This window comes from Trachypithecus francoisi, unplaced genomic scaffold, assembly GCF_009764315.1.
Source record: "Trachypithecus francoisi isolate TF-2019V2 unplaced genomic scaffold, Tfra_2.0 Lachesis_group7, whole genome shotgun sequence".
Taxonomy (NCBI): Eukaryota; Metazoa; Chordata; class Mammalia; order Primates; family Cercopithecidae; genus Trachypithecus; species Trachypithecus francoisi.
The window spans coordinates 11228968-11255795 of NW_022681472.1; the positions used below are offsets into that span (position 1 = coordinate 11228968).

General features: G+C 41.7%; 1 protein-coding gene across 4 annotated transcripts in view; it reads left to right on the forward strand.

The window, feature by feature from the left end:
• LYN (LYN proto-oncogene, Src family tyrosine kinase) overlaps window positions 1-26828 on the forward strand; it is a 139757-nt gene that overhangs the window by 75420 nt on the left and 37509 nt on the right. For all 4 annotated transcript variants that reach the window (XM_033202872.1, XM_033202873.1, XM_033202869.1 and 1 more), the window contains exons 5-10: window positions 790-888; window positions 1012-1115; window positions 2292-2441; window positions 4166-4318; window positions 17031-17213; window positions 20033-20109. In XM_033202872.1, coding sequence (XP_033058763.1) covers window positions 790-888; window positions 1012-1115; window positions 2292-2441; window positions 4166-4318; window positions 17031-17213; window positions 20033-20109 — 766 coding nt within the window. The remainder of the gene's footprint in view (window positions 1-789; window positions 889-1011; window positions 1116-2291; window positions 2442-4165; window positions 4319-17030; window positions 17214-20032; window positions 20110-26828) is intronic.

A 26828-nucleotide genomic window follows, 5' to 3' on the forward strand; every position in this document is an offset into this window, starting at 1 on the left:
CATCACCTTGAACATTTATTATTTCTTTGTGTTGTGAACATTCAAAACCCTCACTCCCAGCTTCTTTTCTTTCTCTCTCTCTCTTTTTGATAGCTTTATTGAGAATTCACAATACCACACAATTCACCCATTTAAAGTGTACAATTCAGTGATTTTTTTAGTGTAGTCACAGAATTGTGCAACTATCACTACAATCCATTGTAGAACATTTTAAATACCCCAAAAGGAAACCCTGGACTCCTTAGCTGTCACCTCCACTCTCCCATTCTCTCCAGCCCTAGGAAACTACAAATCTACTTTTTATCTCTGAAGACTGACCTATTCTGGATATTTCACATACATGGAATCATACAATATGTGGTCCTTCATGGCTGCCTTCTTTTATTTAGCATAATGTTTTCAAAGTTCGTCCCTGTTGTAGCATCTCTCAGCACTCCATTCCTTTCACTGCTGAGTAATATTGCACTGGACGGATATTCCAGATTTTGTCCATTCATCAGTTGATAGACATTTTGGTTGTTTCTACTTTTTGCTTTTACAAATAATGATGCTTTGAACATTCATGTACAAGTTTTGTGTGGATGTTATGGTTTCATCTTTCTTGGGTATAGGTCAAGGAGTGTAATTGCAGGGTCCTGTGGTAACTCTATGTTTTCTTTATTTTTAATTTTTTAATTGATACATAGTATCTGTACATAAATACATATTTATGGGATATCTGTGATATTTTGATACATGCATGGAATATGTAATCTTCTAGCTTCTTTTTGTTGTGTATTTCTATTCTAGGCATGGAGAATGGTGGAAAGCAAAGTCCCTTTTAACAAAAAAAGAAGGCTTCATCCCTAGCAACTATGTGGCCAAACTCAACACCTTAGAAACAGAAGAGTGAGTCCTCATGTGTTGTCATCTTGGTGGCTTTGTTTGCCACATTGGATTTCTTGTTAATATTCTTCACCTTTTTCCTGCTCTGGAACATAATATGCACGAAATGTTGAAATGTCTTCACAGGTGGTTTTTCAAGGATATAACCAGGAAGGACGCAGAAAGGCAGCTTTTGGCACCAGGAAATAGTGCTGGAGCTTTCCTTATTAGAGAAAGTGAAACGTTAAAAGGTAGGAAATGGTTCAAGGCCTCTTTTAAAACACTATTTAGGAAATTATTTTTAGAAACTATTCTAGAATTACTCAAGGGGAAAAAAGGATATAGTATGCTCTGGTAGTAAAAGTTTTATAGTTTGATAAAAAATAACAAACTTCAATGATTCGTTGTACTACTAAAAGTAATATAGTTGAGTGTGGTGGCTCACACCTGTAATCCTAACATTTTGGGAGGCTGAGGCAAGAGGATCACTTGAGTCCAGTAGTTGGAGACCAGCCTGGGCAACATAGCAAGACCCCATCTCTACAAGAAATAAAGAACTAGTCAGGCCTGGCAGCGCATGCCTATAGTCCCAGCTACTCTGGAGGCTGAGGTAGGAAGATCACCTGAACCCAGGGAAGGTAGGCTGCAGTGAGCTGTGATCATGCCACTGCACTCCTAGCTAGCCTGAGTGACAGAGTGAGGCACTGTCTCAAAAAAAAAAGAAAAGAAAAAAGTACGGCAGAAAGCACACATGATTGTGGCCAGTTCTTACCATGCTTTGTTTGCTGAGGCTTTTGCATTATTGTTTAGAATAAATCCTGAAATTTTAAGACAAAGAAAATTAGGCTGGGCATGGTGGCTCAGGCCTGTAATCCCAATGCTTTGGGAGGCTGAGACATGAGAATCACTTGAACCCAGCAGTTTGATACCAGCCTGGGCAACATAGCAAGAGCCTGTCTCTATAAGAAATTTAAAAATTAGCCAGGTGTGGTGGTGCATGATTGTAGTCTCAGCTACTTCGGAGGTTGGGGTAGAAAGATCGTTTGAGCCCAGGAGGTCAAGGCGGCAGTTAGCTATGATTGTGCTGCTGTACTCCAGCCTGGGTGACAGTGCAAGAACCTGTTAAACAAAAAAAAAAAAGGAAAAGAAAATCAAAGTAACTTAAAAAATTTTTAATGTAGCTAAATAATAATTTTTAAAAATTATCATGAAGAAAGAAAATGGTATGTTGGCAAGCTACACAGCAAACAAAACGTGGCTTCATTTGTCAAGTAGAATTTTTATAGGACTTTTAAAATTGTGCATTTTATACAAACTTCATATATATATTTTGCATATTTTTATCACAAAATGCGTACTGCAGATGTTGTATAATGCAAATCTTATTTGTGAGATATAAACATTTACTTATACCTTCCCCCCCATAGGAAGCTTCTCTCTGTCTGTCAGAGACTTTGACCCTGTGCATGGGGATGTTATTAAGCACTACAAAATTAGAAGTCTGGATAATGGGGGCTATTACATCTCTCCACGAATCACTTTTCCCTGTATCAGCGACATGATTAAACATTACCAAAGTAAGTAAAAACTGAACATTCAACAAGACAAAATATATTTGTTATGATATGTATAAGACGTCACACACTATTTTTATATTAAAACTTTTTAGGCATCGTATTTCTCTTAGATACAGTTGCAGGTCATATTCTATAAATGATTCTAAATTAATCTATAGTTAGGCCAGGCACAGTGGCTCATGCCTGTAATCCCAGCACTTTGGGAGGCCAAGGCAGGTGGACTCCTTGAGGTCAGGAGTTCGAGACCAGCCTGGCCAACGGTGATAGCCCATCTCTACCAGAAAAAAAAAAAATTAGCCAGGCATAGTGGTATGTGCTTGTAGTCCCAGCTACTCGGGAGGCTGAGGCAGGAGAATCACTTGAACACAGGAGGCAGAGATTGCAGTGAGCTGAAATCACCCCACTGCACTTCAGCCTGGGTGACAGAGCAAGACTCTGTTTCAAAAAACAAATAATAAAATAAAAGTAATTAATTAATCTGAAGTTAAATACACAAAGTAAGATTTGATCCTTGTGATCCTCCCAGTCCTTCCCACCTAGTAGTACCTGCTGTTTGGCATTCAGTGTTCCAAAATTACCAAGAGAAAAATATATGTTATCTTTGCATATATTTTTACAATACATCTGAATATCTGGAATAGGAATGCAGATTTGCAGATCTGTGTTTGCGTGTGTGTGTGTGTGTGTGTGTGTAAAAGTAATATATATTCTTGGTAAAGTCAAACAGAAATGACACTACCACTGAAATATTTAGAAGTGGCAGGTCAATGTCCCTGTCTCCAGTGCCACTTTGCAGCCCTGCAAAGCCTGGGCCTGAAACTCTGGGTCCCTTTGCTGTGTGACTGGAGTCAGTTGAGTGGTTGTTGCCCCAGCTCCTTTCTATGACCTGATTGAAGGAATGCATATTATAGGTTTGCTTGAGTCCCAAAACATGGAGAGAGCAACGTGCTTCCGATTTTGTAAATTCCTGCCTCCCTCCGCCCTCCCATTCCTGTGTGCATCCTGCACATGCTGAGAGCTTGTGGTGCTCTGGCTCTGTTCTGGGGCCTAGGGTCCAGTGGTGACATGACCGACTCCCCACTATGGTATCCCATGAAGCTTAATGTAGGCTCAGTAATCTGAAATCACATTTTATTAAGTGTGACAACCTGTCAGCCTGTGGTTGTCTGTTGGCTTTGTTATTTTTGTTCATGTATGTTAGCAGTGCTGATGAATACAAACAAGTATGTTTTAAATGGTTTTTCTTATACAAATTTCAGGCTGGTGGCTCACGCCTATAATCCCAGTACTTTGGGAGGCTGAGGCGGATGGATCACTTGAGGTCAGGAGTTCGTGACCAGCCTGGCCAACGTAATGAAACTCTGTCTCTACTAAAAAATATAAAAATTAGCTGGGCATAGTGGCAGGCTCCTGTAATCCCAGCAACTTGGGAGGCTGAGGCAGAAGAATTGCTTGAAACCAGGAGGCGGAGGTTGCAGTGAGCTGAGCTCGCCCATTGCACTCCAGCCTTGGCGACAAGAGTGAAACTTCGTCTCAAAAAAAAGAAAAATAAACAAAAAACCCCACAAATTTCAAAAGTCACAAGTATGTGAAGGATGCATTTTAGTTCACAGACTGCGGCAGGTTGGACATTATAACGCTCCTAGTTGAAACTCTTCTTTATAGACACAGGTGAAGTCTAAAGTATTGCATTTCTTAACCTTAATTTTTCCCTTTCAAATTAGAGCAGCCAGATGGCTTGTGCAGAAGATTGGAGAAGGCTTGTATTAGTCCCAAGCCACAGAAGCCATGGGATAAAGATGCCTGGGAGATCCCCCGGGAGTCCATCAAGTTGGTGAAAAGGCTCGGCGCTGGGCAGTTTGGGGAAGTCTGGATGGGTAAGTGCGTGGCTTGGGGGCCTATGGCCTTCTAGAGATCGTGACAGAAGAAGTAAAGGCTCAAGCCAATTTCGATCAGCTTCTGAGCTAGACACTAAATTATGTCAGAAGCATCATTTATTTTGTTTTCCTGTGTCCATCGGGGTTGAGAACTGGCCTGCAAAATCTATTTACTTCAGCTCTTGCTCTTTCTTGCGACTTAGTAATTCTTTTAATGTTTGTAAGGAGGGGAGTAATGGGTATTTATCTTGATCATCTGCCCATTTCTTCATGATTCCCTCATCGCCAGATTCTCTGGATGCACAGTTCAAGCGCAAGAAATTTGCTTCCATCTCTGGGAAAGGTTATCTTAGGGCTCGGACCCATTGGCTTAATAGAAAGCCTCAATGTATTATAATTTGAGGGTCACCAAGACAGTTTCTGAGGTTCTCAAAGTCACATCCTGAATAAATCATTTCTTACCATTAAGTATTGCCTTCTCAGGCTGGCAAGAAGTGCAGCAAGATTATAGCAGTGGCTTTTTCCAAGGGATTCTTTTCATCTACCTACTTTCAAAAAAGTTTTATAGTGGGCTGAGAACAGTGGCTCATGCCTGTAATCCCAGCACTTTGGGAGGCTGAGGCAGGAAGATTGCTTGATCCTAGGAGGCCGGGAACAGCCTGAGCAACATAGGGAGACCCCGTCTCTACAAATAAAGAAATTAGCCAGGTGCCATGGTGTGTGCCTGTAGTTCCAGCTACTTGGGAGGCTGAGGTGGGAGGATCACTTGAGCCAAGGAGGTCGAGGCTGTAGTGGACTGAGATGGCACTCCTGCACTCCAGCCTGGGTGACACAGTGAGACCCTGCCTCTAAATAAATACATAAATAAATAAATAAATAAATAAATACATGTTTTCATAGTGAATGTGAATTTCTTTAGTGATAAGAGGTTTTTAGAACAAAAATGCTAAAGCATAACATTCTTTTAATGGTTCTAATGGAATGTGTGGTTATTTCTGGAAAGGGTAACATGTTAGGTCACACACATCTGACTGGGTCACTTTTTCTGTGCCAGCTTTCTAAATGGAAGGGGCAGATGGCTTTTAAACACTCTCCAGCCCCGGCAGAGCAGAAGCTGCAGCTACGTGGGCATGTCACCTCTGCATCCAGGTTTTCCCTCTACAGTCTTGGCCTGTGGGATCACAGCCTTGCTCACTTTCTCCTGTTGGCCCCTCTTGAGCCGAAGTGTCTTTTAAACATGGCACATACTGAGCCAGTCTATCATTAATTCTTACTGCACTGTAAGTCTTTCTGCACATATTTGCAGAATTCAGGTAAACTGTAATTACATGACTTCACATTCTCCGTTTGGATTGGCACGTGTCAGAACTGGTTGGCAGTACAAACCAGGTCGTCCGTTTCTGTTCCACTCAGCAGATTCATGGGTGTGAGTGCTCACTCTGAATGTTGTCTCTTCCCATGAACACTCTATTGTCTAAGTTGGAACATCTTCCTCCTCATTTCTCTATGTGCTCTTTTTTTAATTAACATGAAATTCACATGACATAATTAATCATTTAAAACGAACAATTCAGTGACATTTAGTACATTCACAATATTGTGCAGCCACCACCTCCATCTACTTTCAAAATGTTTTCATCATCCCAAAAGGAAACAATGTACCCAATAAACAATCACTCTTCATTTCTCCCACCACTCAGCCTCTGGCAGCCACCATTCTTTCTGTCTCTATGAATTTAACCACTCTAGGTACCTCGTATAAGTGGAATCATTTATTTGTCCTTTTGTGTCTGGCGTATTTCACCTAGCATGTTTTCAAGGTTCATCCATGTTGTAGAACGTATTAGAATGTTCTTGTTTTATGGCTGAGTAATATTCCATTGCATGACTATACCAGAGTTTGTTTATCTACTTATCCATTGGTGGACCTTTCAGTTGTTTTTACCTTTTTTTGACTGTTATGAATAATGCTATATGAACGTTCACATACAATTTATTATGTGGACATATTTTCATTTCTCTTGTGTATAAACCTAGGAGTTCAATTGCTGGGGCATATGGTAAGCCTCTGTTGAACTTTTTGAAGAACCACAAAACTGTTATCTGCTCATTAAAAAAATGACTTGGCTTCTTTTTTCCTCCGATGATGTTTATATTTGTTTTTCTCCAAATCTACAGAATGGAGCAGGAATAATATAATGAATATTGTATATCCTTCACGTAGATTCACCGGTTGTTAATATTGTCCTAATTTTCTTGTTCTTTTATTTACGTACACATACATAGATGTTATTATTGTCGTTGACCACCTGAGACTAAGTGCAGATGTGACTTGCTGAGTTTTGTGAAGAGTGTCTAAGCACCTAAGCAGTGCTGTGTTCTCAGTGCACCTGTCAGGAGGCATAGTATTAGCCGGTCCTATTCTTAATGATGTTCTATTTGATTTTGTCTACAGTGATCCACCATCAATTTTATTTAAAGTTTTTAGATCCAAAAGTTTAAATGGATCATTTAAGTTTAGTTTCTCCGTGGCAACTTTTTACTCCCTTTTGTAATAAATAAATACTCTGTGGGAAGTTTCTTTAAGACTGTGTAAAAAGAACTTTCTCCAAATGGTTTCAGCACGATCTGCGAATTCTCTTCCCTCTTAGAAGCCGACACTTCTCTATAAAGCTGCAGTCCTTTCTGTCCTCCTCCCTGCTCATTGGACATGTCTGTTCCAACCCCACTGGCTCACATCAAGAACCAGGGACTTCTGCCTTCTCTTCCCAGCTTCCCCGTCTGTTCACTGAGAGTATTGGCAGGAAAACCAGGATCACAATCACAGTTAAATGTGCTCTTAGTCCATCTGAGTACTTACTGTGACTTTGCGTGGGGAGAAGGAGGAGAAGACAGGAGGAAGGGAAAAAAGAGTGTACAAGCTCTACAGGCCCTGCTCTAAGTGCATTTGCATTGACATTCTCACATACTCATTGCTGTAGCACTGCGAATGAGACAGGCATTTCTGTGATCATTTGATAAACATCACTGAGAGTCAGATAAGCAACTTACTCAAGGTCATTCAAGGCAGTGAGAGAGCCAGGCTGCTCTGGCATCTGGGAACCCTGGACTCAATTATTTGCTATACTGTTTCTAAGTTAATTTGACTTCCTTAGCCTCAGTTTCCACATCAATGAAATGGACAAACTCCTATCTTATCAGTTGTTCAAAGGAAGAATGAGATTATGCACCTAGGATGTTTCCCAGAGTCTGACTCCATGTGCCCTATTTTTATTATCGTCACTTTTTTGTATTTGATTCTAGTTATTGGAAGCTATATTTTGATGCCTTTTCTCCAACTTTAATCATAAAACAGAACTATAAATAATCCAATTAGACGTTCCTATGGATATTTGCTGGCAAAGTAATTAACATGTCTGTCATGAAAAGAAATGTAGAGGGAGGTTAACCAGGATGTACTGGTTCACCCTAAATCAGTAGTCTGCATATAAAGTGATGGCTTGGAATTTTGTTCCAGCCTCTCCTATTCAGCTGTGAAGCCAGGATAAAGCATCAAATTGCATGCTGTTTGTACCTAAGAGGTAAGTACAGTGAACCAAGTACATTCAAATCCAACTGCTTGAGTGAATTATTTCTCAGTAACACTGTTATTAAAGATGCAGTTGTTGGCAAGGCACAGTGACTCACACCTGTAATCCTGGCACTTCAGGAGGCCGAGGCAGGTAGATTGCCTGAGCTCAGAAGTTCGAGACTAGCCTGAACAACATGGTAAAACCTTGTCTCTACCAAAAATACAAAGAAAATTAGTTGAGCGTGATGGTCTTGCACCTGTGTTTCCATCTACTCAGGAGGCTGAGGTGGGAGGATCACTTGAGCCTGGGAGGTGGAGGCTGCAGTGAGCTGAGATTGCACCACTGCGCTCCAACCTGGGTGACAGAGTGAAACCCCATTTCAATAAATAAATAAATAAATATGCAGTTGCTGCCAACCTGGATGCCTGGCATCAAAAGTGCTGCTGTCAGCTGTGATGTCAGTGCATCCGCCAGGGAGTGCCTGGTGAGGCTGGGGGCGAGAAGTCAGGATCTAGGCAGCCTGCCGCGCACACCTCAGCAGACCTGCTTACTACATCCCCTGTTCTGTTGTAAGGTGCAAGTCTGCACTAAAATTGTGCGCCTGGAGCTTAAGAACATTGGTCCTTTCTGGGATTGGGAAAACCTCCTTGCTTCTAATTCCAGATACACCAAATCCCCCTGTCTATTTCTCTTCCTTTCCTGCACACAACCTTAATTTTAGATAACTTTTGCTTATCATATATCAGGTAGTGCCCGGGAGAAACAAGTTTAGAAGAGAGGAGAATGGGGTGTTGGAAAGTATGTGATTGTTCTATGCAAATTGTTACTTTTTAGACTGTCTGAAACAGGGTAAAAATCTTGAGAAAATACATCATTTGAATAGATTTGCTCATTCTGTTTTTAAAAATTGTGGTAAAATACACATGACATAAAATTTGCTTTTTAGCGATGTTTAGGTGTACAGTTCAGTAGGTTAAATGCATCTACATTGTTATGCAAACAATCTCTATACTCTCTTTTCATCTGATAAAACTGAAAGACTGTACTCTTTAACACCAACTTCCTGATCCCCCTCCCTCCAGCTTCTGGCAACCACCATGCTACTTTCTGTCTCTATGAATTTGACTACCTTAGGTACCTCAAATAATTAGAATCATACAGTATTTGTCTTTTTGGCTCTGGCTTACTTCGCTTAGCGTGATGTCTCCAAGGTTTATGTTGTGTCGTGGCATGTGTCAGAATTTCTTTGCTTTTTAAGGCTGAATGATATTCCTTTATATACATACGTAACATTTTGTTTATTCATCTGTTGATGGACAATTAGGTTGTTTCTACATTTTGGCTATTGTGAATATGCCACTGTGAACATGGGTGCACAGATACCTTTCTGAGACCTTATTTTCCATTCCTTTGAGTATAAATCCAATAGTGGAATTGCTGGATCCTGTAATTCTTCTATCTTTAAATTTTTGAGGCACTGCCGTACTGTTTTCTATATCGGCTACACCATTTTACATTCCCACTGACAGTGTATAAGTGTTCTGTTTCTCCACAGCCTCACCAACAGTTGTTATTTTCTGTTTTGGGGATTTTTTTTGTTGGCTGGTTGGCTGTTTTGATAGTTGTCATTTTAATAGATGTGAGATGGTATCTTACTGTGGTTTTGATTTGTGTTTTCCTAATAATTAGTGACCAAGCCTCTTTTCATGTCCTTCCTGGTCATTTCTACATCTCCTTTGGAGAAACTTATGTTCAAGTCCTTTTCTCACTTTTTAAATTGTGTTTTTTACTTGATTTACTAATAATGTTTTAAATGACAGAGGCAGTAGAGCCTCATCTAAAGTGGGGTTTAATGGAACCTGTCTCAGAGGGATTGCATAACAATTGAAAGAAATTGTGCAGGTAAGTTCAACTGACAGCATTCAAAGTGCTGTTATTAAATAATATCTTTAGAAAGAAAATGTGTCATATTAGTGCAAAGGCTATACAGTAGAGGAAAGAAATTGCCCAGGGTTTCCCCACTAAATAGAAGTTGTTTGTATTTTTGCTTTTTAATTTTTTTTATTTTGAGACAATTGTGGATTTACATGTCATTGTATGAAATAATACAAAAAGGATAACATATGTCCACACAGAAACTTGTACATGAGTGTTCATAGTAGCATTATTTGTAATAGCCAAAAAGTACAAACAACCCAAATGTCCATCAGATGATGAATGGGTCAATAAAATGTGGTATATTCATACAATGGAGTATTTGGCAATTAAAAAAAAATGACCTGGCATGCTTCAACATGGATGCCATGTTGTTTTATGGATGACGTATAATAACACTACGTTAAGTGAAAGAAATCAGTCCCAAAGGAGCACATATTATACCATTCCATTTATGTGCAATGTCCAGAATAGGCAAATCTAGAGTTAGAAAGTAGATGACTGGTTGCCTAGGGCTGCGGGGCTGGGAGTTTGGTAGGAGTGACTGCTAATGAGCATGGGATTTCTTTTTGGAGTCATGACAACATTCTAAAGCTGATTGTGGTGATGATTGTACAATTCTGAATATGCAAATAACTGATGAACTATATACTTTAAATGGGTAAATGGCATGGTATATGAATTATATTTCAATAAAGTGGGCAAATATATAAAAGAAATGATACAGAGAGATCCCATGTACCATTTACCCAGTTTCCCCCAGTAGTAACATCTTGTAAAACTATAGTACAACATCACTACCAGGATATTGGCATTGATCAGTGTTCATTTTTTAATTGTGCTTTTCTTCCAGTCTTTTTTTTTTTTTTTTTTGAGACAGAGTCTTGCTCCATCGCCCAGGATGGAGTGCAGTGGCGCGATCTCGGCTCACTACAAGCCCCGCCTCCTGGGTTCGATGCCATTCTGCTGCCTCAGCCTCCTGAGTAGCTGGGACTACATGCACCTGCCACCGCGCCCTGCTAATTTTTTGTATTTTTAGTAGAGACAGGGTTTCACCGTGGTCTCTATCTCCTGACCTCGTGATCTGCCCACCTCGGCCTCCCAAAGTGCTGGGATTACGGGCATGAGCCACTGCCCCCGGCCTTCTTCCAGTCTTATGTCGAATGGAGGAAGGAAGGAAAAGAAGGGAAGGTGAAGAAAAGAAAATAGAAGAGAAAAAAATAGAAAATTTTGACATGGGATCTTTTGCTTGTAGGGACTGAGTTTGCCTGTCAGTCAGGGAGCTCCTTCTTCACTCCTGAAATAATTTAAATACGTTGAATACACATAGCAGGGGAATATTGGGAATACAACCAAAAGAGTTGTGATTGGTGATTTTATATTACAAACAGGCTGAAGGATACCCCCTCTCCCAATTTTGAGCTGCCAGAATTTAGTTTTCTCTTATCCTTTTTAGTTTCTCAAAGGATAAGCAGGCCAGCTTTTCTCATTGATAGAAAAATAACAATTAAAATTCTATCACTATTAACCAAGTAAGTTAATATTATTAAACATAAGGAATTGTTCACGGACAACCCGTTTCATTTTATGGTCTGCATTTTTTTGGCCTGAAATGCAGTGAACAAATACTAGGAAGTGACCTGTTCTTTGGGGGAAGGGGCTGGGTGGGGATAAAAGAAAGAGGTGTCTCTGCTTCAAGCTGTTTCCTCTTGTTTGTGTGATCCTTGTGACATCTGACTTGGGTGACATGCTTCCTCTGCGGATTGTCCTGTTCCCAGGGAATCAACTAGGCAGCTAGGCTAAGGACGATATTTCCTCTGACTGCTTGGTCTATGAAGAGACCCTGAGGAAGGAAGGAAACTTATTTTAAATTGAATTTTGCTAGATAAATTCTCATTTGAACCAACTGCCTTGAGATTAATCACCAACCCACTTCCAAAATCAACTGCATGCATTTTTTAAAAATCACTCTCCCTTTTGCGGTACGTGGGCACTTTTTAGCCAGCCAGTCACAGCTGGTATTAGAGCGCTCTCAAGGTGCCACATCAGATTTCTTTAACTGTGGCAAAGTGGCACTCCACAAGACACTTTTTACTAGCTCAAAAAGATTTTTTTAACATAATTTTTCATCCATATTAACAACCCAAATCTCCATGACTAGGTTAATTTGAACCTTCAAACTACCGGAGAGTATCTTGGAAACCTATGATTTGATCCCTAGCACTGAATAAAAATCATGCCTTTAACAGAGGGATGAAAACCACCCTATTGTTTCAATGTCACGGCCCTAAGAGATCATCTGGGAGCTGCTGCCATTCTTGGACCATATTTGACACAGCTGCTTTATCTACCACTCAGCTCAAACTCCTTATCAGTATTTAAAATATCTGCAGCTGCAATATTTCCTGATAACTTTCCCCCCAACCTTGGAAAGCGTTTTTTTTTCCGTCATCCTTTACTCATACTTTTCTATTGTATAAGAGTCTCCATGAGCTCTATTGTTTTTATGATGGCAAAAGGGAAATGGTTTCGTTTCTTTAACTTTTATTGCTACGTAATGTAACAAGCAAGCAGAAAATGCAAACACAAATATCTAATTTCACAAATAATTACAAAGCAAAAACTGGTGTGCGGACCTCTGAAAGGAAACTTGCTAGCCCCAGAAACCCCCACCCTCCACCCATCCCCTCCCACCCACACCCTACCTGTCCCCCAAAGACAACAGCTATTCCAACCTTCCTGATGGTTTCCTGACTTTTCTTCTTAATTTTACCACTTTTGTATATGGGGATGTATGTATCCCCCAAAAATATAGCTCAGTTTTGCCTGTTTTTGTACTTTATATGAATGAATTATACCAAATATGCTCTTTTATGTCTTGCCTCTTTTACTCAACGGGTTGGTGAGATGCATCCATGCTTTTGGGTGTGGCTACAGTTCATTCATCTTCATTCCATATGGTGTTGGTAAGATGCATCTGTGCTTTTGGGTGTGGCTACAGTTCATTCATCTTCGTTCTATATGGTGTTGGTGAGATGCATCCATGCTTTTTTGTGTGGCTACAGTTCATTCATCTTCATTCCATATCATGTTTGTGAGATGCATCTGTGCTTTTGAGTGTGGCTACAGTTCATTCATCTTCATCCTATGTCGTGTTGGTGAGATGTATCCATGCTTTTGGGTGTGGTTACAGTTCATTTATCTTCATGCCTTATGGTGTTGGTGAGGTGCATCAGTGCTTTTGGGTGTGGCTACAATTCATTCATCTTCAGTCCCTATGGTCGGTGAGATGTATCCATGCTTTTGGGTGTGGCTATAGTTCATTCATCTTCATCCCATGTCGTGTTGGTGAGATGTATCCATGCTTTTGGGTGTGGCTACAGTTCATTCATCTTCATGCCATATGGTGTTGGTGAGGTGCATCAGTGCTTTTGAGTGTGGCTACAATTCATTCATCTTCAGTTCCTATGGTCGGTGAGATGCATCTGTGCTTTTGTGTGGCTATAGTTCATTCATCTTCATCCCATGTCGTGTTTGTGAGATGCACCCGTGCTTTTGGGTGTGGCTACGGTTCATTCATCTTCATCCCATGTCATGTTGGTGAGATGCATCTGTGGCTATGGTTCATTCATCTTCATTCCATATGGTGTTGGTAAGATGCATCCATACTTTTGGGTGTGGCTATGGTTTATTCATCTTCATGCTGTATTGTGTTGTGCTGCATGTGTTTTCAAGATATATGATCGTTTATCCATTTATTTCACCATTTACTAATGAAATTGGAGTTCATGTTAGTCCATTTTGCTGTGCTAAAGGAATACCTGAGACTGGGTAACTTATAAAGAAAAAGGTTATTTGGCTTATGGTTCTACAGATTGCACAGGAAACATGGCACCTGTCTCTGCTTCTGGTGAAGCCTCAGGAAGCTTCCATTCAAAAAGGAAGGCAAAACCGGGGAGCATGTCACACAGTGAGAGCAAGAGAGTAACCAAAAGAGGTGCCATGCTTTTAGACAACCAGCTCTCTTGTGAACTAATAGAGTGAGAACTCACTCTTTACCACGGGGATGGCCCCAAGCCATTCATGAGGGATTCGTTCCCATGACCCAAATACCTCCCTCCAGGCCCCACCTCCAACCCTGGGGAACAAATTTCACCATGAGATTTGGAGAGGACAAACATCCAGACTATATCAGAGTTGTTCCCAGTTTGGGGTGCTATGAACAATATGCTGCATCTTTTTGTGCTGGTCCAAGCATGCGTGAGTTTCTCTAGGGTGAGTGGGAGTGGATTTGCTGGATCATAAGGTGTATGAATCCTCAGCTCTTCTAAGTTATTGCCAACTTATTTTCCAAAGTGCTGGTCCCAGCTTAGATTCTCACCAGCAATATGCCAGTCCCCATGTCCCCTTTCCCGACTAGCAGAGCTGTACTTAGAGAGATGTGGGCCCCAAGGCAGCACAGGCCGTAGGTGGTTATCCGGAAGGAATTATGCACTCCGCATCCTTCACAGGCACCTTGGATGTTGTCACAGAAGCTCTGCAATTGAATTTCAGCGATGCTCAGCAAAGAACACAGAATGGGGCCTAGGGCAGCTGCCCCAGAGTCCCTCCCAAGGGGCAGGTGCTCAGCAGCACTTGATATTGCCAGACTTTTAAAATTTTTGCTAAGTTCGGCAGTGGTTTCTCATGACTTTATTTGCATTTCTCTGGTTACTAAGAAGATTGAGTACTTTTCACATGTTTATTAGTCATATGAATTTCTTCTTTTGAAATGCCCATCCAAGCCTTTGCCTATTTCTTCTGATTTTTCTTATTGATTTGTGAGAATCCTTTATATATTCTGGATGCCAGTTCCTGGCAGTTATATGTATCATTTATTTTATGTATTTTCATATATTTTATATCATGTATTTTCCTGTTGTGATTTGCTATGGATATGCCCATGTAACTTAGGGTTAGAGTTAGGGCTGGGGTTAGGGTAAGGGTTTATAAACGTTAAAAAATTTATAATAAACCCTTTTTGATTTAAATGTAATATTAAAAGTCTTTTGTTGGTGGAGTGTACTTTAAAATAACTCTTAAGATCTACAGAAAATACCATATTGCTTGTAATTATGCATTTAGATGGCAGAACAATTTAATATATTCATAATTCCATTGTTTTTTTTTTTGAGACGGAGTCTGGCTCTGTCGCCCAGGCTGGAGTGCTGTGGCTGGATCTCAGCTCACTGCAAGCTCCGCCTCCCGGGTTTACACCATTCTCCTGCCTCAGCCTCCCGAGTAGCTGGGACTACAGGCGCCCGCCACCTCATCCGGCTAGTTTTTTGTATTTTTTAGTAGAGACGGGGTTTCACCATATTAGCCAGGATGGTCTCGATCTCCTGACCTCGTGATCCGCCCGTCTCGGCCTCCCAAAGTGCTGGGATTACAGGCTTGAGCCACCGCGCCCGGCCGAACCTGCAAGGAGATTTGCAGTGGCACCACCAGCTGCTACTCCCTTCCCCACTTTTTTTTTCTTTTCTTTTTTTTTTTTTTTTTTTTACGTTGCAAGAGAAAGGTGGAAACAGAAGAGAGGACAGAAAGGAAGAATATGATTATTAATATTTCTGCTTTGCCAAATTACTGAGAAAAGGCTTTCTCAAGAGAAAGTCAGGGTTAAAGTGCTCAATCCCAGTCCCAGAAGGGTGGTGCCTCAGGGGGACCATACTAAGGAGTCAATATTGCCCAGAGCGTGTTCCATGTGGTGTAGGAGGCTACTTGAACAAGTGTTCTGAGGTCAAGAAAGTGGAGGAAATGCTGGGGTGAACAAAGGCAGGCTTTTCCCCTGAAGGCCTCCCAGGGCACCTGCTGCATCTCCTGGGTGGGGGAGGAGTGGAGGGAGGGGCTCCCTGTCCTTTCAGTGGGGACTTTTTCACTAATAGTCACCCAAGTCCAGTTGTCTGCAAATTTTGGGAAGTGCTTGTTTGACTCTAGTATATTGTACTTTAAAGATAGTATATGTAAGTAATTTTTATAAAGAACATCTGTTTTAAAGAAAATTTGGTAAATAGTTAAGAGATATGGTAAGCAAAATTAAAATCACTCATAATTGCACCATTGGAAATAACCAGCATTTGGTGTATTTTCTTCCAGACCATTGTTTATATGTGTGTGTCTGTGTATCTATAAAATATGTCTGCATTTTAACATGGGGATTATAATGTGAGTATATGCCTGTGTGTGTATGTATATGTATGTCAGGGATTATAGCATATATAGAGTTTTGGGGTTTTTTTGGCCTTGGATAAAGAACATTTTATTATTAGAGAAAAATATTAGTCCTCGGCTGGGCGCAGTGGCTCACGCTTGTAATTCCAGCACTTTGGGAGGCCGAGGCTGGCGGATCACTTGAAGTCAAGAGTTTGAGACTAGCCTGGCCAGCATGGTGAAACCCCATCTCTACTAAAAATACAAAACTTAGCCAGGTGTGGTGGTGGGCACCTGTAAACCCAGCTACTCGGGAGGCTGAGGCATGAGAATCACTTGAAACCATGAGGTAGAGGTTGCAGTGAGCCAAGATCGTGCCACGGCACTCCAGCCTGGACGACAGACCAAGACTTAGTCTAAAAATAAATAAATAAATAAATAGAGGACAAATATTAGTCCTCATGGTAGAGTACCAATAAAAATGTTTTTTACTATTATTTCATAGAAATATTTTGATTTTTGAATAATTTAAACATTTTTTGGTAAAGAAAATTCCTAGATACTTTTCATCTAGCCTCCCTAATTTTATCACTACATAGTGTTTTAACTCAGGCTTTTTCTATCTGTAACTAAATTTTTTGCTAACTCTGCATCTACAAAGTGAAGTTTTAAATTTTTTTTTTTTTTTTTTTGAGACAGAGTTGCACTCTGTCACCAGGCTGGAGTGCAATGGTACGATCTCAGCTCAGCGCAACCTCCACCTCCCTTGTTCAAGTAATTCTCCTGTCTCAGCTTCCTAAGTAGCTGGAATTACAGGCACCCGCCACCACGCCCAGCTAATTTTTGTTTTTTTAGTAAAGACGGAGTTTCACCATTTTAGCCAGGCTGGTTTTGAACACCTGACCTCAGGTGACCCACCCGCCTCAGCCTCCCAAAGTCTGGGATTACAGGCATGAGCCACTGCCCCCAGCTAAATTTTCTGTCTTATAAAGCATACCCACCTTCTTTTTTCTTCCTAGGTTACTATAACAACAGTACCAAGGTGGCTGTGAAAACCCTGAAGCCGGGCACTATGTCTGTGCAAGCCTTCCTGGAAGAAGCCAACCTCATGAAGACCCTGCAGCATGATAAGCTCGTGAGGCTGTACGCTGTGGTCACCAGGGAGGAGCCCATTTACATCATCACCGAGTACATGGCCAAGGGTGAGTTCCTCTCACTGCCCAGAGCTTGCAAGGGTTTCAAACTCAAAAAGTAAAATGTGTAATTGTTCAGAGTCACTCAAATAGTTTAATTATCAAACAGTGTACACACTACTGAAAAATCAGGAAATATGGGAAGACAAAGCAGTTTATAAACCTAATCACCAGAAAGTAATCCCATGTCACAGAATTGAAATCTAATCCTCCTGTTTTCTCTGCAGCTACCTGCATGTACCTATTGCCCCAAGAATAGTACCCCATATCTAGTCACCCCCCAATAAATATTTATCAAATGAATTACTATGTATTTCAAAAAGGAATATTTTTTGTCATATGCTTAAAATGTGAGTTCCCGGAATTCTAATACTACAGATTTAGTACAGATTGTTCAGTACCAAATTCCTCTCTCTTTTTGTTTTTGTTTTTTGTTTTCGTTTTTGTTTTTGTTTTTTGGAGACGTCTCACACTGTTGCCCGGGCTTGAGTACAGTGGTGCAATCTCTGCTTACTGCAACCTCTGCCTCCCGGGTTCAAGCGATTCTTCTGCCTCAACCTCCCTAGTAGCTAGGACTACAGGCACATCCTGCCATGCCCAGCTAATTTTTTGTATTTTTAGTGGAGATGGGGTTTCACCATGTTGGCCAGGCTGGTCTCGAACTCCTGAGCTCAGGCAATCTGCCCGCCCTGGCCTCCCAAAGTGCTAGGATTACAGGCGTGAGCACCCCACCTCTTTTTGTTCCTTAGCGTTATCTAATATTCATTTTCCTTTCCAGCATTATCTAAATGTTCAGGGTGTCACTTTTAAATATTAACGTTTTTTAAAACTTGAGGAGGTTAAAGTCCTATGTAATCACAGAATTGCAGGAGAATAGACTTCAAGCAATCAATTTTTCTTCTACTGTGATCACCTTCATATAGAAGACTTCGAACCAACATCCTTCTTCCTGTGTTCCCCTCCAGTTCAGGAAACATATCAATAAACTGCCAAATTATTTTTTTAAAAGTCCTCAGAAGTGATGAAGAAACATAAGCAATGATCCAGGATTAAGAATCATCTCATGCACAATGGAGATGATAGTATGATGTCATAGCTGAATAGATTCAAAAGATGGATATTATATTTTCTTATTTAATATCTGTATTTCAAAATATCAGTCACTCAGAGTCCTTCCAAACAAGGACATTGTTTGTTTGTTTTAAAGCAAACAAACCAATTAGCTCTTGTGGCTTGGGTTGCTATAGCTCAGAATTCAGGCTCAGAGCCGGACACCTTATAGGAGTTCAGTAAATATTGTTGAATTAATTAACTTAGAGTATTCTGAATGATAGATGGTAATATGAGTTTTCCTATGTAACAATGCTATATATATATATATATTTTGAGACAGAGTCTCTCTCTATGACCCAGGCTGGAGTGCAGTGGCACTGTCTCAGCTCACTGCAACCTCTGCCTCCCAGGTTCCAGCGATTCTCCTGCCTCAGCCTCCTGAGTAGCTGAGATTACAGGTGCTTGCAACCATGCCCAGCTAATTTTTGTATTTTTTAGTAGAGACAGGATTTCACCATGTTGGCCAGGCTGGTCTTGATCTCCTGACCTCAGATGATCCACCTGCCTTGACTTCCCAAAGTGCTGGGATTATAGGCGTGAGCCACCAAGCCTGGCCAACAATGCCTAATATTTACTGAGCACTTACTATACACCAGACTGCTCTTGGTGCTTTCTATGGGTGATCTCACTTAGTCTTTTCAGCAGCCTGAGGGCTAAGTACTATTGTTCTGTGTCATGGATGAGATTGCATAATGTTTACTGAGCATTTGCTACCTACCAACCATCATGGTATGTGCTTTGGATGCAACGTTTGATTCCAACCTCCCCAAAACTCTAATATAGCCTCTAGTACATGCCCATTTTACAGAGACCTAGATGAGGTTAAACAACTTGACCAAGGCTACCCGTGAGGCTGGTACTTAAAGTTCTAGGGGAAAAACAGGTCTTGTTTTAGAGATGAAGCCATGGAGGTTGGAGAGTTTGCTCAGCAGCACATTCCTTCTTAGGTAGGTTTTACTTTTTCCAAAGCGCAGTTCACTCATCAAATACTCATTGAGGCCAGGCGTGGTGGCTCACACCTGTAATCCCAGCACTTTGGGAGGCCAAAGTGGGAGGATTGCTTGAGTCCAGGAATTTGAGACCAGCCTGGGCAACATGGTGAAATCCTATCTCTACAAAAAAATAAAAGAATTAGCTGGATGTGATGGCATGTACCCTCAGCTACATGGGAGGCTGAAAGTGGAAGGATTGCTTGAGCTTGGGAGGCTGATGCTACAGTGAGCTGTAATCATGCCACTGCACTCCAGTCTGGGTGGCAGAGTAAGACCCTGCCTCAAAAAACATTCATTGAGCACCTACAGTATGTGCCAAGTTCTGTGCTTTTTGCTGGATACAGATGGGAGTGAACCTGGCTAAGTGTCTGCAGAGGGTAGGCCTTCCAGTGAGCTCGCTAAAGATTGGGAGGCTGCAGTGAGTGGATCATGGTGGCAAGTACTCTGAAATGCATGGTTCTCAGATACCTGTAGTGAGAAAAGTGGTATCCACCCACATTCTCACCTGGAGCACATGCTATGTTTCACATCAGGTCAAAAGTAACAGATTAGAGGGGACTGGGTTTGACCAATGTCAGGAAAAGGTTTTATTTAACCATAGAGAATTGCAAAGCCAATCATAGTGTGGGAGGTTCCCCTGTAATAATAATGATGATGTGAATTTTGTTTGGATTTTTTCTTGCGTGTTTGAACTGCACTAACTTGTTCTTTCTTTCTCTATAGGCAGTTTGCTGGATTTCCTGAAGAGCGATGAAGGTGGCAAAGTGCTGCTTCCAAAGCTCATTGACTTTTCTGCTCAGGTAACATATTCAGAAAGCCCCATGTGCATGTGCATTTGCAAAGACTTCCCTGCGTCAAATTCATGAAGGAGTTATTGTTCCAGGGAGAAGGAATTTCTGTTGAATGTTTCCCAGCAGCAGTTATGAGAAAAAGACCTTCCACGGTACAATTCTTGGAGATAGTAATAGGAGATTCACATGGATTGTGTGCACATGTTGAGTTTTGACCTGAATATCATCTTCTATAAGCCAAGTCAACCTCTTTATGTTCATTTCACAAGTCACAGAAACAGTGCAGTTGAATCAATCACTTTCTCAGCATTTGGGAGAGGCAGTTCCATACTATGTAAGCACCGCAGCTTTTAAATGATGCATACGTTTTATTTAAGTTACGAATAGAATGTATGCATACTTTTAAGTCTTCCGTATTCTTGAAAATGGAAGAACTATGTCCCTTTCCTGCTACTCTTCTTCTCGCTCGTTCTCATTGGATGTGCCATCAGGATTCTGTGAAATATTCATTTGTACTATTTTTAGAACTAGTCTAGGAGTTGCCTGTTTATTTACTTTGGAATAACATGTTTCCTGAAGTATATTTAAGAGCAGAAGCAAGTTATCTAGAAGCCCCGCCATGTGCCCAAAATATCAAGGAAATGCACACTTGAATGATGCCAGCTGCTGACTTTTACTACTTTCATTGTGTCTATTAGTCATGTTCAGTAATTTGCTTGCTTGTTTTTCAGTATTGGCAATGGGTGGTTTCATGAAGCCCAGTGTATGTAGCAAGAGATTTATAGAAGTTCTAGGGAAGGCTGGTCCCTGTAGTCTTCCTTTTTTACTCCCACTTCTTCCCTCACACCCTCTTTTAGTTAGGAAATCGCTACAGCCTTCTTGGGAATATGAGATCCAAGGAATGCGTGAGTACAGAGGTAAAGCACCTCACGTAAGGTAGGGCTGGACACAGGTTCTGTAATAGAGCATCGTGGGCTAAGCTGGCATTCAGAACCTGGAGACTGGAGTTTGTGTCCTAGCTCTGCCACTCGATAGCCACACTGCTTCAATTTCGGAAGCCCTTTACCTATTTGGGCTACTTTATTCGCCTATAAAGCAGAATGGTAATTCCTACTTTAAGGAGATGTTGTTGAGGGTCACATCAAACACAGATGTTGTTGTGTCACATGCTTGGCACGGACACAAGCACCTCAGAGCCTGCTGGTGGAAGCTGGGAAAACCCAAGGGAGGGCAGTGCCCATCCTTCCAGTAAAGGTGTGTGATGGGTGAGTCACACTGCTCAGGCATCCTCTCCGCCTCCGGGACTCGGCAAGCCTAACAGGTTCCTCATCTGAGTTGGAAATTCAAGTGTGCCCTGAAATGCCAACATCTAATAAGAAAGAAGCATAATTGCTGTGGTGGAACAGAGGGGTAAGGAAAGGACCCAGCAGCCCTCCCTTTTTAACCCTGTCCTCAAAGTCTATGCTGGCCCCTGGGATGCTCCATGGGATTCCAAGGTTTCCAGAACTATAGTTTGAAAACCACCTTTCTGCAGTAAGAGGAATAAGTGGGGTTGGGCACAGCTCTAGAACCCGTGTAGAAAACAGATCAGGAAATGGAGAAAGCGGAAGGTCTGATAAACTTGGGTCATACGTACACGGATCAATGAGGCCCTCTACTCAGGTGGTGATTTGGGTGTCCCCATGGGTCAAGAGACTTGAGGAGTGTAACAAAGGCTTGTCACACTTGGACAGGGCTATGGAACATTGGGACATATGGCCTGGAGGGCCTGAGTGGTCACAGCCATTCCATCTGCTGGGGGTCTGATCTGTGCCCACAGTTCTTTAGGGTAGAAATTACACACATTTGGGTACGTACTATACCCAGAGAATGACTTTATTTTGTCACATCGATATTTTGTATTGGGTTTTGCATGGCTTATCTCATAAGACTTTATCTTGACATAGTCAAAACTTTTAAGGTTCAAGTCAAGGCCTCTATGCTGAGTCTTTAATTTAGTGAATTACTACCATTACTTTGAAGAGTAATTTTTCTAACCTAGAAATGAATAGGGAGAGAAGTTACTTTCTAGACCTTCATAGCTTATGAGGAAGGTTACCACAGAGCCTGGCATTGACTGTGACCATTGTGCTGTGGATTCCAGGGGCTTCCGTTGACTCTCCTGTCAACTCTGATGGGGCTGAGGCCCCTCGGTGACAGGAGGGTCTAGGGGCAATAAAGGCCAGCACCACTAGTCTCCATCCAAGCCAGTTTACCAAATCCAGCCCATGCCAGGTGAGCTTATGTTCACAGGTCCAGGGTCTCTTTCCTAGCAGTGGCCCCTTCGTGGAACCCATGGGACATCTGGCTCAAGTGCATGAACTGCTTAGGGTCACTGGAAGAGTCACGGGTCAGCAGCAGCTGGCAGGACCCTAAGTGTGTTCATTCAGCACAAAATTCATTTTCTTTACAACTAAGCACTGGCTCCTTTTGAGTTCATCTTTGCTCAAGCTGCAAACCTCACTCAGACTCTTTCCCAGCCCTTCCCTCAAGGTGGCGCTGGTGAGACCACCTGTTCTCCATCCTTAATCATTATCTGCTTCTTGTACCTGTGGCTTTTCTTATTATAATACAGATAATTTGAGAAGGGGGTCTTACCCTTGGCAACAAGGAGTAGGGCCTGTACGCTTCAGCTTCAGCCTGAAATCCGATACCTTCCACTTCCACTTTCTGCTCACTGCACCTGCTCCCTTGTCCCCCTGGAATGCCCTCACTGATGACCACTGCTGCCCAGTGCTCCTCCTCCTCCCTCACACACCTTTCTGAAATGATCTGTCTGTGCCAAGAAGGCTATCTCTGCATTATCTTACCTTTCCTTCTCTATCATGTGCCACTAATTAACTCTATCACTTTTCCATAGTGAATATCATGACAAGAGTAAGTATTATTAAAACTTTAATAATACCCAAGGGTGACAGAGATAGCTGGTGCCCAGATACTTCGATAATCCAACCTTTTCTATACCTTCCCCCCACTTTACTCTTTAGGGTGGGAATTTAGGGATAAAGCAGAAGAGGAATTAACAGAAGTCCATTTGCTATGTTAGCTCTAACTAAACAGTTAGTATGCTATGCAATAATGATGCAGCTTGCTGTCTTCCACAACCCTTGTCAATAGCATCAGCGTTGGGAAATTGAAGGTTCACAGGGGGTAGTTAAATTCAGCAGATTTTCACAATGAGAGATTGGTCATTGGGAGTAGAAATAACCCAGTTTACTTAATCCCAGCCCTAGACGAATAAGGGAAACTGTGAGGGGCAGAGTTGGGACTTTTCCCACCGTCTACATTTGGCCTCTTCTTCCCGCTCCCCACTACCCACTTCCCCATGCCCTACTCTCCCGTCCTCATTCCCCTGTTGCCCATTGAGACAGGAAGTGGCTAGTGCACATGACAGCCTCACAGTTCATGTGAGAGCTGATTTCATCACTTCCTGTCGCAGGATGAGTTCTGAAAGACTTGTCTGAGTCCAAGTGTAATAATCCACACTCTCCAACTATCCATAGCCCATTCAACATAGATTAAGAAATCCTGACTAGAGCAGCTTTACCCATTGCTTTTCTCTTTGTATTAAATTAAGCAATTTAGTGCTTTTTGTGCTGAAATAGGAAAATACCTCTTTGCAAAGGAAGTTTGATACTTTCAGAGCAGAGAGACTTTGCATAATTCCCTTCCAGCTTTTAGGCCCCATGTCAGAGAAGAAAAAATGAGCTTGGAAAGACAAGGGGTTAAAACCAGTGGGGATTTCCTTCATCAGAAGCTGAGATGGAATCATAGACTTGTCAAATTGAGAGAAAATAGAAGTGAAAAATTTACAGTTGCAGTTTGGAGAGCAAATAAATCATCTTGTAATCCAGACCAAGTGAATCAAAGCATTTATTACTCTTTGGTGGCAGTATCTCTGAAGTGCAAAAATTACTAAAAATGAAACAATTGTTTGTGAGTCAGTAAAAACTGCAAAATCAAGCCAAGAAAAGTGGCATGCACCTATGATCTCAGCTACTTGGGAGGCTGAAACGGGAGGATTACTTGAGGCCAGAAATTCAGGACCAGCCTGGACAATGTGGCAAGAATCTACAAAACAAAGCAAAACAAAAAAATTGCAAAATCAGAGTTGTTGTTATTATCATGGCAACAAGTAACATTTATTTTAGTTTCTTCTGGTTGATACGACACTTACACTTCCATTATCTAATTTGAACCCAACAGCCTTGAAAGCATATATTTTGTTGTTTAGTACCTCTTACAGATAACGAGGTGAACTTGGACTTGTCCGAGGTTACCGAGCTAGTATGCAGAATTGCTGGGACTTGATCCAGGGACTTCTGACTCAAGATAACTGATTCTTTCCTCTGCAGCCTGCTGTTGTCTCATGGTTACAGTTGCTGCTATGGTCATTTTGCACTCAACACTACTGTGATATGCATTTTCCCCGTTATGGATTTTGACCATCAAAATTAATGTTTTCTTCAGCTTTTTCCACCTCAAAAGTCTTTATTGCCAAGGTAGAGGTTATGCTCAAGGTATATTTTGCCCCCAGTATTAAATTTAAAGCTACATTTTAAAGTGGAAATTGGTAAAATGAGGAAGGTAGGAAAACTCTGTCTAGGAAGTTCTTGACCTTTTTGAGTAGGAGGGCCTTTTAACAGCAGAGCTTTCTGAGCACATCCTCATAGTTGTAGCTACTGAGAAAACAGTGTATAGATTTGGAATCCCTTGTAATATCTCTTGGTTGAAACTCACCAGTATGTTGGTGGTAAATCAGGCTTGAAGGGTCTAGAGGGGGAAGTTTCTAGAAGATTTGCCAATACCATCCAAAGTGAGTCTCTTCTTCTGTCTCTTTGTCTGGAATGTAAGAGATGTGTTAGATGCTCATATTCCACCTCAAGGCTATAATCTCAGTGAATCATCTGCTTTATCTTCAAAGCTTTTATTAGTAATAACCTTTGATTGATAGCATCCTCCTGTTTAGTTCACTTAAACTGGAAGGAGAGTTGCATTGAGATGTCGAGTCAGATGTGATGGCAAGTGGAAGCCGCAGGTGATTGACGTGGTTTGTGGTTTAACCAGGAGACCAGATCTGCTCCCCACTCCACATATAATCTCCCCTCCATGTGGAAATTCTCATACATGACTCTTACTGAGGCCTATACATTCCCAATCACTCTTTCAAGCACAAGAGCCTCTTTAGAGAGAAAAACAGCCAGCACTGAAGAAGGCATTCATGAATTTCATAGAGGAATCTGAGCCGGGTGCCGCTCTGGATACAGGGGCCACATAGTGGTCAGGATGTGGTGGTCCCTGAGTGGGCATCGCTTGGAGCTTTCTCAGTATACAAATGTTAACACAACTGGTGATTAGCTCTTTCTCGTTGCTGTGATTTTTTAAATGGAGCCTAGATGATGTTAATGATGGAGAAATCAGAGCCAAGAACCGGAAAACCTACTTCTGCATGGGGAAAATCACTTTATGGGCCCCAGTGTCCTCATCTTTGAGATGGGAGGCATGGGTTAGGTTTCCCACAGCCTCAGCTCTAATATTCCATGACTAGGGACCTCTCCTTCTATTTAGACTATCTATGTGAATCGTCACCACAAGTTGCAACTAATGATTCTGAGGCTATGCAGATGACATTGATATAAGATTTTAACATTGTTCTAAATAAAGGAACACAAATATATCACGTTAATGCAGTACCCACATGTTGGGCACTTAAATGCTCTATTTATCTTTTTTGAATAATGAGTGTTATGTTTTCAGCTTAAACTTTGACCATGAAAACTTAGAAAACGGACAAATGAAACTAGAGTTACTGTCAGAATTGCAAAAGTGGATCATATGCAGTTTCCTTCTGAAAAAGCCAAAGGAATAGGAAACTGTCATTTAAAAATAGTATGAAACAGGAACTCTTTTTTTTGTTGTTGTTAAGGTAGGGATGGGGCTGTTTTGCATATTTAAGCAAGAGGAATCAAGACTGGCTGTTAAAATAGCAAATAAGGCAGAATTTATTTTTGTTTTAAATTTGATTGGGAAGCTTTGGGTTAGTGTATGTCGGAGGTGGTGGCGCTTTTGGCCTGCAGGCAAGATCTGTCTCTTATCTTAATGTTACTTTGACCAGAGGTGGCAATTTCTGGTGAGTGCTACCGTAAGTCACAAAATACTATTCTCTTTAGGTACTCATCACGGAAGCTTGCAAGGCTAGAATAGAACTGAAGTGGTTTAGGAGTGGGCCAAGTTTATCACCAGCTGGTCACAGTTGAAAAGTGGAGATGAAAGCAGTTTGAGGCCGGGCGCGGTGGCTGAAGCCTGTAATCCCAGCACTTTGGGAGGCCGAGACGGGCGGATCACGAGGTCAGGAGATCGAGACCATCCTGGCGAACACTGTGAAACCCCGTCTCTACTAAAAAATACAAAAAACTAGCCGGGCGAGGTGGCGGGCGCCTGTAGTCCCAGCTACTCGGGAGGCTGAGGCAGGAGAATGGCGTGAACCCGGGAGGCGGAGCTTGCAGTGAGCTGAGATCCCGCCACTGCACTCCAGCCCCGGCGACAGAGTGAGACTCCGTCTCAAAAAAAAAAAAAAAAAAGAAAGCAGTTTGAAATTAACCGGGCTTGGTGGTGCGTGCCTGTAATCCCAGCTACTCCGAAGGCTGAGATAGGAGAATCACTTGAACTCAGGAGGCAGAGGTTGCAGT